General features: G+C 41.7%; 2 protein-coding genes across 2 annotated transcripts in view; both read left to right on the forward strand.

Annotated features, from left to right (window-relative positions):
• Positions 1-13,194, forward strand: part of LOC308661729 (zinc finger protein with KRAB and SCAN domains 7-like) — a 375,370-nt gene that overhangs the window by 255,646 nt on the left and 106,530 nt on the right. The gene's annotated exons all lie outside the window — the stretch shown is intronic.
• Positions 5,088-12,711, forward strand: LOC308661372 (vomeronasal type-2 receptor 26-like; the record flags this gene model as incomplete). Its single annotated transcript, XM_081316293.1, has 7 exons — positions 5,088-5,320; positions 5,615-5,906; positions 6,852-7,029; positions 7,162-7,361; positions 8,132-8,362; positions 9,116-9,242; positions 11,780-12,711. 7 exons carry the CDS (start codon positions 5,088-5,090, stop codon positions 12,709-12,711), a joined length of 2,193 nt encoding a protein of 730 aa, XP_081172419.1.

Genomic DNA, 13,194 nt, shown 5'->3' on the forward strand with positions numbered 1-13,194 from the left:
TGGCGTGGCATCCCATTTTTGCACCCCAAGGTTCAGTGTCCAGTTTTTGCACTCCGGGGGCATCATCATCCCATTTTCATGACCCATGGGGCAGGAGCATCCTGTTTTTGCACCCCATGGGATGGTGGCATCCTATTTTTGCACCCTATGGCCATAGCACTAGCACAAGTGGGTGGGTCTGTACTGTCCAGCCAGCCTGTCCCACAGTAGACAGCAGGCCACAGCCCGGTAGTGGGCCATGGCCCACAGGTTGGGGACCTCTGATTTATATGGTTTCTTTCCTGTATGGATCTTTTTGTGGCTATTAAGGTAACTGCTGGTTCTGAATTTCTCTCAACATTCATGGTTTTTCCCCAATATGGATCTTTTAATGGGAAGTAAGATGTCTTGCAGAACAGAAGCTCTTACCATTCTTATAGCATTTATATGATTTCTCTCCACTGTAGATTCTGTTATGTACAATATATTGATCTCCTTGTCTGTCCACACCTTGGACATACTTTTTTTCTCTTGTTGATATTTGGCCAAGAAGATACTGATATCCATACACTGAAAAGGAGAGTATTTTGCCAATCCCCTGTTCGATCAGGAGACCCTACCATTTCAGACAAATGGTTGTCCAGTCTCTTTTTGAAAGCCTCCATTGATGGAACACCCACAAGTTCTGTAGGCAAGCTATTCCATTGGTTGATTGCTCTTACCATTAGGAAATTTCTCCATAGTTCCAGATTGGTTCTCTCCTTGGTTGGTTTCCATCCATTGCTTCTTGTCCTGCCTTCTGGTGCTTTGGAGAACAGAACAGTTCAAGTACCAGGTTTTATTAGTTGAAAAATTAATTCATTACTGCTGTATAAATTGGAGCCCTAGTGGACAAGCACTTAAATAGGAGCCAGCCGTGTGTTGCAGCTGCCAAAAAAACCAACACTGTCCTAGGCTGCATTAATAGAGGGATAGAATCAAGATCACATCAAGTGTTAATAACACTTTATAATGCTTTGGTAAGGCCACATTTGGAATACTGCATCCAGTTTTGGTCAACACTATGTAAAAAAGATAATAATAATAATAGTAATAATAATAATAATAATAATAATAATAATAATAATAATAATAATAATAATAACAACAACAACAACAACAACAACAACAACAACTTTGCAAAATACATCAAGAAATTTCAGCTTCCTGCAATAACTCCAGCAAAGCTACAAAAAATTGCGCTACTCGGAACATCTTACATTTTAAGGAGATACCTGGTTGATACCTAGGATGCTTGCAGCAACCCGTGTCAACCATTAGTGCCAGTCAATTTGAGTGTTCTGTTGACTGAGTTTCATATTTCATGAATAAAAGTTTTATAATAATAAAAACATTGGAAGGGACCTTGGAGGTCATCTAGTCCAACCCCCTGCTCAGGCATGAAACCCTATACCATTTTGGACAAATGGCTGTCCAGTCTCTTCTTAAAAACTTCCAGTGTTGGAGCATTCACAGCTTCTGGAGGCAGGATGTTCCACTGGTTAATTGTTCTAACTGTCAGGAAGTTTCTCCTTAGTTCTAGGTTGCTTCTCTCCTTGATTAGTTTCCATCCATTGCTTATTGTCCTGCTTTCAGGTGCTTTGGAGAATAGCTTGACTCCCTCCTCTTTGCAGCAGCCCCTGAGATATTGGAACACTGCTATCATGTCCCCCCTCATCCTTCTCTTCATTGAACTAGACATACCCAATTCCAGCAGCCGTTCCTTATATGTTTAAGTCTCCAATCCCCTAATCATTGAATTTCACATTGAATTGAGACTCTTGAAAGAGTGCAGAGAAGAGCAACAAAGTTGATTAAAGGGCTGGAGGTTAAAACATATAAATTGAGTTGGATGGGACCTTGGAGGTCATCCAATTCAACCCCCTTCTCAGGCAGGAAACACTATACCATTTTGGATAAATGGTTGTCCAGTCTTTTCTTAAAAAGTTCAAGTGTTGGAGCATTCACAACTTCTGGAGGCAAGTCATTCCACTGATTAATTGTACTAACTGTCTAACGTTTTAGTTCTAGGCTGCGTCTCTCCTTGATTAGTTTCCATACATTGCTTCTTGTCCTGCTCTCAGGTGCTTTGGAGAAGAGCTTGACTCCCTTTTCTTTATGGCAACCCCTGAGATATTGGAACACTGCTATCAGGTCACCCCTAGTCGTCCTTTTTATTAAACTAAACATACCCAATTGCCACAACCATTCATTGTATGTTTTAACCTCTAGTCCCCTAATCAACTTTGTTGCTCTTCTCTACACTCTTTCTAGAGTCTCAACATCTTTTCTACATCATGGCAACATCGTGGCAATGAAGAGCAGTTGTAGGAATTGGGTATGTCTAGTCTAGTGAAAAGAAGGACTTGGGGTGACGTGATAGCAGTGTTCCAGTATTTGAGGGGCTGCCTCAAAGAAGAGGGGGTCAAGCTGTTCTCCAAAGCACCTGAAGGCAGGACAAGAAGCTATGGATGGAAACTAAGCAAGTGGTTCTCAACCTTTTCTTCACTACAAACCCCCTTTAAAAACCTTTTGTGGCCATGGACCACCATGACTTAACTTAAGATTTAAACCATAACATTTCTTCAAACCTTTACTCACCTCCTGTGATGATATTGCGACCACCCCCAGGGTCCGCAGACCACAGGTTGAGAACCACTGGACTAATATATTATTGTGATTCAGTGAGATGAGGGAAAACACTACTTTTACACCAGAACGTTTTCTAGAGAATAACGATGATGAAATTGATAGAGATATGCAGTATATACTTCCTATGAAAAAGGAGCTGAAACATTTCTTAAGTCCAGAATGTCCAGAAACTGTTAGGATGGATATCAGGCAGACACTTCCCCAATTCACTGGATTATAAAAAGGGGGAATACATTCAGCAAATTGGATTTGCAAAGTTCTGTCATTAGGGACAATTTCCATCAAAGTAATTAGCCTTCCTATGGAACTGATTTCCTGGCTTGATCAAATGTGTGGGGCTGATACCTTTTGACCAAATGTATGTTATCAACAAGATTGAGGCAATGCCATGGGGACATGACTTCTACAAATAGTTAGTGGGGTGTTTTCATGAAGGGGGAAAGGAAGAGACAGAAAAAACATCTCCTGATTTTAAATTTAAATTTAAGCTGTATATTGTTGTATTGACTATAAGATTGGTCATGTTAGATAAGCTTAGCACTTTTTTAAAAAAATTCCATTTATATCCCGCCCTTCTCCGAAGACTCAGGGCGGCTTACAAGCTTAGCTTGGGAAATATAATTAGAGGGCGGAACAAAAATGAGTGCTCTACACTTAGCTAAAAGTGGTAAAAAACCACCCCAAATATCCGTCTCTGAAGCTCCTAACCTGGTACATCAGAGACAAAGAACTAACAACTTTCAGAAGGAAATGCAATTTATATTGCAATCAATTCAAGAGGCAACTGAGTCACATAAAGAAGATTCAAGAAGAAACCGTGATGAAACTAAAGAGAATTTGAATAAGATAAATGAGCAAGTTTTCAACTTAAACTTACAACTAGGGAACCTTCAGAAAATGACTGTAAAGAATGAACAAAGAATTCAGAAAATAGAAGATAAACTAGAAGAAATTGATCGAAAGATGGAGGATATAAAAGAAGGAAATTACAGATTGGTGCAAACAAAGAAAAACACTGAAGAATTAGTGATAATATGGGAAATGGAAAAGGCACGTCATCCCTCAAGATTTCAGAACATATCTGAAGATAAGGAAGAACACCATATGGAACAGATTACAGAGCTTCCAGGAGAAACATTAGAAATCGGGAAACAAGAAATGAAAAGAAAACCTGAGGGAGGAGGAAAGTTGGAGGTGTTTAATGAACATAAATGGGTTATACTCCTCTTCAGAAATATCTTACCTAAATGGCCTTTCCCGCTACAAAGTGTACTTATAAAAATGGAGAAATTTTTTTTCCTGATGATTTAAATACACGGATTTGGAAACCTACCTGGCAAAGGAAGAAACCTAGAGTTAGACTAAAGGAAATAGAGGACTTGATTTGCTGGATGGGGCCTGATATTACCAAGCTAAAAGAAATAGATAACGCTTAGATACTAAAAGATCATTATTATATTTAGAAATATATTACTTATAATTAGGAGGGTACACATTTCTATGAGATGGGAAACATGAAAATAACAGGACGATTTTTAATAAGGGAAGCTTTTACTCACCTTAATGTAATTAACTTGGAGAAAACTATAAGCTATAAAGATATTTTGAATACTGAAGGGAAAACAAAATCGAAACAAGAGTTGTGAAAACAGGGTATGGGCTTAATAAAGTGATCTTAGCTGAAAGTATAATAGATATGAGCTGCATAGAAAAGATGTTATAAATTGGAACTATTTTTAGTTGATATAATATTAGAAAAACATGATGAAGAAGCATTAGTTAATGGTGTATGTATGTTGTACGTATCAATAGCACTAAAATTGCATTTGTTTAGTGTTTGAAAAGTGAAGTAACATTATCTGAAATAGAGGGGATTAGAGCAATATTGAAGAACAAAGCAAAGGAAGATATAGATTAATTTTAATATGTATTTTTAAGTAAAAAATGAACCCAGACAATGCATTCATTGCCAAGGACTTTTGATGTGTAAAAATAGAAAACTAATAAAATTTTGTAAAAAAAAATCTCCAAAAGGTTTCAGCATTACCAAATCCTTATTGTTTGGGTGAACATTTGTTCAGGGAAAGTTCACAAAGCATCAGAAAACCAAGACTGCCTTCTGTTGGTTTCAGACCAGCTTTTCTCCACCCCTGCACCTGCTCCTGGAGCCCAGGTGCCATATAATTGTGAAAATCATGGTTCCTTCTCCAAATCTTAAGGGAGTTTGTCCAACTATCACCGCTGAATCTCTAAACGTGGGGAGCAGCCTGCTGCCACATCTTGAATGTTGCCTGATATTCAGTGAGCCAATGTGGTTAGACAGAGATCTGCGGAGGCAACCAAGATGTAAGATCATGGCTTGCTTGTAAAGATGTGATTGCACTCTAACTTTTCTGGAGAGTGGTCTATTCCCTGAAATGTTACCAAGTTTTGCCATGAGAACAAAACTGCTCCTCTTGCTGTGGCTTCTGCTTCTGCTGCCCACCAGAGTCAATGGGAGAAAATGCCCTCTCGACTTCACCAAGGATCGGGATACAGTGTACAATTATTATCACCCAGGAGATCTCTTGCTTGGTGGGATTGTGCCTCTAAGACCAGGTCAGCTTCTCCAAGCAAACTTTCAGGAGCCTCTCTTTAACCAGCCAACTCCGTAAGTAGACTTCTAGAGTGCAATTTGTACTCTTTTGCATAGAAGAAGCTTTCAAGGACATCTAATGTTCCTCTTCACCAGGAATAATCCTTGGGGAAATATTTTCTATTTTGCCTCTTCTGCTTCCAGAAAGAAGAATCCGAGACTAAATTCTGAGTAGTAATAGTAGTAGCAGTAGTAGGGACAGAGTCAGAATGGATCACCAGTTATTAATTGAACATCCTGCTCAACTGCAAGATCTGATAAAACACTGAATGAATATTAAAGTTGTGTTATATTTGTGGCTTTATGCAGGAAAGGCTATCCATCATACTGGTTCCTTCTCTCCTTTCTTTTTGCCATCCGTGAGATCAACCAGAATCCCCAGGTTTTGCCAAATGTCACCCTGGGTTATGACATTTACGAGAACTATTATGAAGCAAGAATGACTGCTGATGCCTTGGCAGACCTGCTTTCCACCGGACAGGCAAATGTTCCAAACTACATTTGTGGAAGAGAGAAGAGGCTGCTGGCTGTGATTGAAGGGGCCGAGTCTGACATTTCCACGCAGATTTCCACCATGACGAGCCTCTACAAAATGCCACAGGTATGAATGGAGAAGGGGAGAAAAGCTAAGTTTGGATGTGTCCTGCCCAGGAAAATGACATGGCACTTAAGACCTCTCGGCCATCCAAACATTAGGGCACTTACTCAGAGAGGGCAGTGGAACTGAATTTCTCCCCTGCCTTTGGTTACCCTTCAAAAGTATAGAATACTCATCTGCAAATCCAGAGAGGCTATTTCTGCACTTTTTAGAAGCACAGAATAGAAGTGATACTAGAGATCATATAGCCCAACCTCTCCCCACTACAGGAACCCACTCTTAAAAGCATCCATAAAATATTACCATCTAGCCAAAGTGAAAATAGGCACTCTGTTTCACTGTGGAACTAACCATTGTGGAAGTCCTCTTATCATTACCGAACTCTTCCAGTTCATACATTGTAACAGATGAATTGGACAGCTGAGGCAACTTACTCCATCAGTTCACCTAAGGCAGAAATCAACTATTCCAGCATCTGAGAAAGTTTGTCCTCTTAGATTTTGGTGGAACACCTATAATGATCTATAGCTACATCAATATTTACATTTATATCTCTGTGAAAGTGTGCTTGTGTATGTGCACATTAATGATCTTCCATCAAAAGATGAAATCTTGCAAATTTTGACTTCAAAATATTTCCATTCTTATAAGGTCAGCTATGGTTTTGTGTCTGAAACTCTAAATGACAAAACCCATTTCCCGTTCATCTACCGGATGGTCCCCAAAGAAGATTACTTATATTGGGGAATTGCCAGACTGCTCCACCATTTCAGATGGAACTGGGTTGGTCTCCTTGCACCAGACACTGAGAACGGAAAGAGATTCCTACGGACTTTGAGCCCCATATTAACAAGAAACATGATTTGTGTAGCCTTTTCTGTGAACATCCCAACATTGCACTGGAAAATGAGGCTATTGAGTAATGAACCATTTCACTTGTGGAACAAGGTCAGCGTTTTAATATATTATGGAGAAGCTCGCTATTTCTATAGTTTTATATGGATGATTCAAGACTATGTTCAAAGGCACATCAAGCCTCTCCAGGCGAAGGTTTGGATTACCACAGCAATGTGGGACCTCTTCATGAATTTATCTCTTGAAATCCTGTCTCCCCAGCATCTCCAAGGTTTCTTCTCTTTCTTAATTCAGACTCAAAGAAGACCACAATACGTTTATGAAACATTTTTTATCCCTATGCAAGATTTTGGCAGAAAGGCGTTCAGTTGTTCGTATTCCAAACACCTCTTTTCTGTGAAAGGAAGGATGAGATGCCAGGAGAATGAGGACCTGGAGAGCCTGCAGGAAGAGGTGGTGGACAAAACTCTTTCTCTGGATGGCTACGGTATTTACAAGCTCTCCTGGGCAGTTGCTCGGGCTTCACATGCTGCTTACTTATCCAGGTCCAAGCAGAAAGCAATGAAGGAAAGAGGTCACCAGCTGGTCCTTCAGATGTGGCAGGTATTTTTTTTTCCTTCAAAAATCCTGAAGGTGAGCTTTCAGGCTTCAAAGATATTTTCGATAGCGTGGTGAGTTTAAGATTACAGAATCAGAATAGAGCTGGAAGGGGCCTTGGAGATCTTCTAGTCCAGGCCCATCCCCAAGCAGCAGACCCAATACCATTTCAGACAAGTGGCTGTCCAATCTCTTCTTAAAAACCTCCAGTGATGTACCACCCATAACATCTGAAGGTAAGCTGTTCCACTGGTTAATTGTCCTCACTGTTGGGAAGTTTGTCCTTAATTCCAGGTTACTTCTCTCCTTGATTAGTTTCCATCCATTGTTTCTTGTTTTGCCTTCTGGTGCTTTGGAAAATAAATTGAGCCCCTCCTCCTCGAGGCAGCCTCTCAAACACTGGAATACTGTAATCATGTACGGCCCAGTCCTTCTTTTCTCTAGACTAGCCATACCGAGTTCCTGCAATGTTCTTCATAAGTTTTAGTCTCCAGGCCTTTAATCATCTTAGTTGCCCTTCTTTGCACTTGTTCCAAAGTCTCAACATTTTTTTTTTGTTATATGGTGACCAAAACCGGATGCAGTGCTGGATTTCAAATCCAGACAAAACTGGATTTCAATTGTCTTCCATTTTGTGACGTTTGTGAGGCAGGGAAGCTTCCCCCTCCTCTTCGTTTGTCGTGACTTCTGGACCAGAGTTATATGGATGTTTGCCAACTCTACTTGGAGAACCTGGTTTTTCTTTTCTCATGTTATTCTTTTGTTTGCCCTTGTAGCTTCATCCTTTCCTGAGAGATTTCCACTTCTACAATATTTGCATGGATGGAGTTTTTCTGGATGAAAAAGGGGACCTTTATGCCAAATTTGATACTGTGAACTGGGTGCCCTTTCCTAATAAGTCCTTTGGGGCAGTGAAGTTTGGGAGGATAGATAGACCACAGGGGTCCAAAGATCTGGAATTCATCCTTGACCAGGAGGCCATAAACTGGTCCCAGAGCTTCAACCAGGTGAGCTGAAAGTCTTCATGTAATGCTCTCCAACCTCTCTTTCATTTTTCCAGCCAGGTGGGAAATGTTCAAGAAGTGGCTGGAGCTGGGATAAAGGATTGTTTGGGACCACTATTTCCAATCAAATTGCTGGGCTCCTTGGATCACTGAGTTGGATTCTATGGTCAAGAAGTCAACTGTGGATCAGCCAGATTCAGATGCTACTTGGCTCATGTTACATCTGGAAAAAGAGCAGCAATAGCAATAGCACTCAAACTTATATATCGCTTCACAGTACTTTACAGCTCTCTCTAAGTGGTTTACAAAGTCAGCATCTTGCCCCCACCAATCTGGGTCTTCATTTTACCAACCTCAGAAGGATGGAAGGCTGAGTCAACCTTGAGTCAGTCAGTATCAAACTGCTGGCAGTGGGCAGAGTTAGCCTGCAATACTCCATTCTAACCACTGTGTGTGCTGCCCCACTCACTCACACACTCGTAACTGTGCTTTAGTGAGTTTATTAATATTCCCCAACAATTCCCTTCACCAAAACCCAGAATGTCCCAATTAAGTCCAGCCATGAGCAGACCAAGGTTAGTCCACAGAGCAACCTATCTTTTCCAAGTAGCTGGGGGGAAAATCCCACCTTTGACAAATACATTCTGCTCCTTCACAAAAAGAGAAATACACCAGGGAGAAGCAGGAAAAGATTAATGTCTTGTGATTATGGCACTATTTAATCTTCTATGATGACGTTCCTTCTCTTTGGGTCAGTCTCTGCCTCACTCCAGATGTACCGAAAGCTGTCATCCTGGCCAAGCCAAGGTGGTCCTGGAAGGAAAGCCTCTTTGCTGTTACGGGTGTACCATGTGTGCAAAACACACCATCTCCACTCAGGAAGGTAGGGAACACTATGGGAAAAGGCAGCTCTTGAAGAATGAGGAGGAGATTTACTGAAGCATTCTATTCAGGGATACTTGGAAGCAAGCTTGTCAACCACATGCAAGCAGTCTATAGAGAGGAACAAAGATGACCATGATGGAGACAGGAATGAAGATAAAAGTAACTAAAGCACTTTTTTAAAAGAATGTTGACTTAACTCCTGGAAGCAGCTCAGAGAGACATTTCCCCAATAAACTGAACTGTAAGAAGGTGGAGGAGACACAAGGCAATTAAATTTACAAGATTCAGTTATTAGTGCCTATCTCAGTAAAATTATTTTTAGACTTTTGGTGGAGTTGATATTCAGGTCTGATCTACAAGTTGGGGACAAGAGGAAAGGAAAGGCCAAAAGCCACATGGGATTGGTCAACAGAAGAGACCTACCAGCTCTGAGTTTCAAACAATTGGATTATTGCAAGATGGAAGCCAAGAATTAGTTTTCGTATCTTTGCTGCTGTTAAGTAGGTGTCTAGATTTCTGTATCCCTCATCTGATAAGAATACAATAGATTCGACTGGACTGGACTGGACTGGACTGGACTGGAACGGAACAGAACAGAACCGAACCGAACCGAAAATATGGACTAGACTAGAATAGACCAGACCAGACCAGACCAGAACAGAACAGAACAGAACAGAAAATATGGACTGGACTGGACTAGAATAGACCAGACCAGACCAGACCAGACCAGACCAGACCAGAACAGAACAGAACAGAACAGAACAGAACAGAACAGAACAGAATAGAATAGAATAGAATATTTGGAATGGAATGGAATGGAATGCTTTATTTTGCCAAATGTGATTAGAGATGCAAGGAATTTGTCTCCTTATGTGTCTACTCACACTACTCACACTAGTTTGGTAGTTTCCAAAGTAAGATAAATAATAATGTATTATTATTTAGTGACTCTGGCAGCAAACAAACTTAAAATCAGGTGAAAACAGAAGTTGTGGGTGCTCCATCACTGGAGGTTTTTAAGAAGAGATTGGATAGCCATTTTTCTGGAATGGTCTAGGGTCTTCTGCCTGAGCAGGGGGTTAGACTAGAAGACCTCCAAAGTTCCTTTAATTGCATTTGGCTTGAAGCTGCAAAGCAGTGCATAGGGCACATGTTTTGTCTTCCAGTGAAATGTTGTGGATTATGGTGAGTGTGAGAACTGGAAGCTGAATCGGGAGGGTCTCCTCTCCTCTCCTCTCCTCTCCTCTCCTCTCCTCTCCTCTCCTCTCCTCTCCTCTCCTCTCCTCTCCTCTCCTCTCCCCCTTCCTTCCCCTCCCCTGAAGCAGAAAATAAATTGAATAAATAATAACCCCAGTAGCAGACCGGCCAATCACTGAGAAACGTATACAGATTTAAACAATGGAGTCCCCATTGACCAGAATCTGAATTCCTATATTTGGAATTAATCTAGTTCCTAGGTGGCTCATCCCTTCATTAATACCATGCAGTCTACTCCAGCCAGTCTGTTTTTACTCCTTTTACATCCTTTTTGTTCCTCTTGGCTGTTTTCCTTCCTCATTCCTACTAGGAATTTTCAACCAAATTTTCTCCTTTGACAGATTTGGATTTTAAGCCCAATATTTTAGCCATAACTTAGTATATGCCTATTCAAAAGGAGTGTTTTATTATGGCCATGTAGATCGTAGATCGGGCTCGCAACTTGGGGGTCCTCCTAGATTCACAGCTCTCCTTAGAAGACCATATAGGAGCTGTGACTAGGGGGGCCTTCGCCCAGGTTCGTCTGGTGCACCAGTTGCGGCCCTATCTAGACTGGGATGCCTTGTGCACAGTCACTCATGCGCTCGTGACTTCTCGTTTGGACTACTGCAACGCTCTCTACATGGGGCTACCCTTGAGGACCACTTGGAGGCTTCAGCTGGTGCAGAATGCAGCCACGCGAGTAGTGTTGGGAGTCTCCTGATACTCCCATGTTACACCTCTGCTCCGCGAGCTGCATTGGCTGCCAGTTGCCCTCCGGGTGAGATTCAAGGTGCTGGCAATGACCTATAAAGCCCTACATGGCTTGGGTCTGGATTACCTACGGCAGCACCTGCTGCCGGCGTCAACCTCCCTCCGTCCAGTGTGCTCCCACAGAGTGGGCCTCCTCAGGGTGCCTCCGATCAGAGAATGTCGATTGGTGGCCCCCAGGGGGAGGGCGTTCTCTATGGGCATGCCAGACCTATGGAACCGCTTGCCGGTTGAGCTCCGGATGGCCCCCGACCTTCGCTCCTTCCGGCGCGATTTAAAAACCTATTTGAACAATCCGGCCTGGTCTGATGGGTTTGGGGTTTGGATTTGGTTTTAACATTGTTTTAATTATTGTATTATATTGGGCATAATTATGTAATCTTTTTAAACTTTTGTATGTATATTTTAATATTTATTGCCCTGTATACCGCCCTGAGTCCTTCGGGAGAAGGGCGGTATAAAAATTTAATAAATATAAATATAAATATGTAAAATTAATATTTGAGGTCTTGTCTGATTTTTCCCCAGATGCAGAGAAGTGCACAAGATGTCCAGAAGATCAGCATCCAAATAAAGACCAAACCAAATGCATCCCCAAGAAAGTAACCTTCTTGTCTTACAAAGAAGACTTGGGGATAATCCTCACTTCATTTAGCCTCTTCTTATCTTTGGTCACTGCCTTCGTCTTAGCAATCTTCATCAAATTCTTAGAAACTCCCATAGTCAAGGCCAACAACCGGGACCTCTCCTACATCCTCCTGGTCTCTCTTCTGTTGTCCTTCTTGACTTCCCTCCTCTTCATTGGCCGTCCAAGAGCAGCCACCTGCATTCTCAGGCAAACATCCTTCAGCATCATCTTCTCTATTGCAGTGTCTTCCATCTTAGCCAAAACAATCACAGTGGTGCTGGCTTTCCTGGCTACAAGACCTGGGAATGCTGTGAGGAGATGGCTGGGAAAGACCTTGGCCAACTCCATTGTTCTTTCTTGCTCTGGCCTCCAAATTGTCATCTGTACCATCTGGCTGGGACTTTCTCCCCCATTCCCTGATTCTGACATGCACTCCCAGCCAGAAGAGATTGTTCTGAAGTGCAATGAAGGCTCTGTCACCATGTTTTATGGTGCCCTCTCATACATGGGCTTCTTGGCTGCCATCTGCTTCATGGTGGCTTTCCTGGCCAGGAACCTCCCTGGGGCTTTCAATGAAGCCAAGCTCATCACCTTCAGCATGCTGATCTTCTGCAGTGTCTGGGTCTCCTTTGTGCCCACCTACCTGAGTACCAAAGGGAAATACATGGTGGCCGTGCAGGTCTTCTCTATCCTGGCCTCCAGTGCTGGACTGCTGGGCTGCATCTTCATCCCCAAATGCTACATTATTTTGATACGACCTGACTTGAATACAAAGGAGCAACTAACGGCAAAAACTAAAGATGACTTGACAGTGAACATAAAACAATCCTAATTGTCATAACCCTCCCAGGTGGTGCTACATCATAGCTTGATTAGGTATTCCAGGGGAATTTGGTTAACCTGTTGGAAATGCTCCATGCCTTCCAGCACAGTAGAAACTGCTGAAACATTTCTAGATTTTTAGGGGAAAAGCCCCATGGCGAGAGCTACATCTTTTGGACTGTACTCTTGATGACATCATGGAAATGTTACAATCTATTTCAAGCATTATAACACTTTGGCAAAGTTAATTCATTGGACTCCCCAACGTTTGCTTAAAAATCTAGATACTCAATATTTTTATGCATTGAAATGTTTGCTTAGTAGTTATTTATTTATTAAATTTATACAGCTCCCATCTCCCCAACAGGGTGAATCTGGGTGGCTTAAAAATGCTGAGGGAGATGGGTGGCCTCAAAACATGAAATATAGATAGATTAGATAGAATGCATAGAAGAATAGAATAGAATAGAATAGAATAGAATAGAATAGAATA

The sequence above is a fragment of the Vipera berus genome (assembly GCF_964194415.1).
Source record: "Vipera berus genome assembly, chromosome: 2".
Classification (NCBI taxonomy): Eukaryota; Metazoa; Chordata; class Lepidosauria; order Squamata; family Viperidae; genus Vipera; species Vipera berus.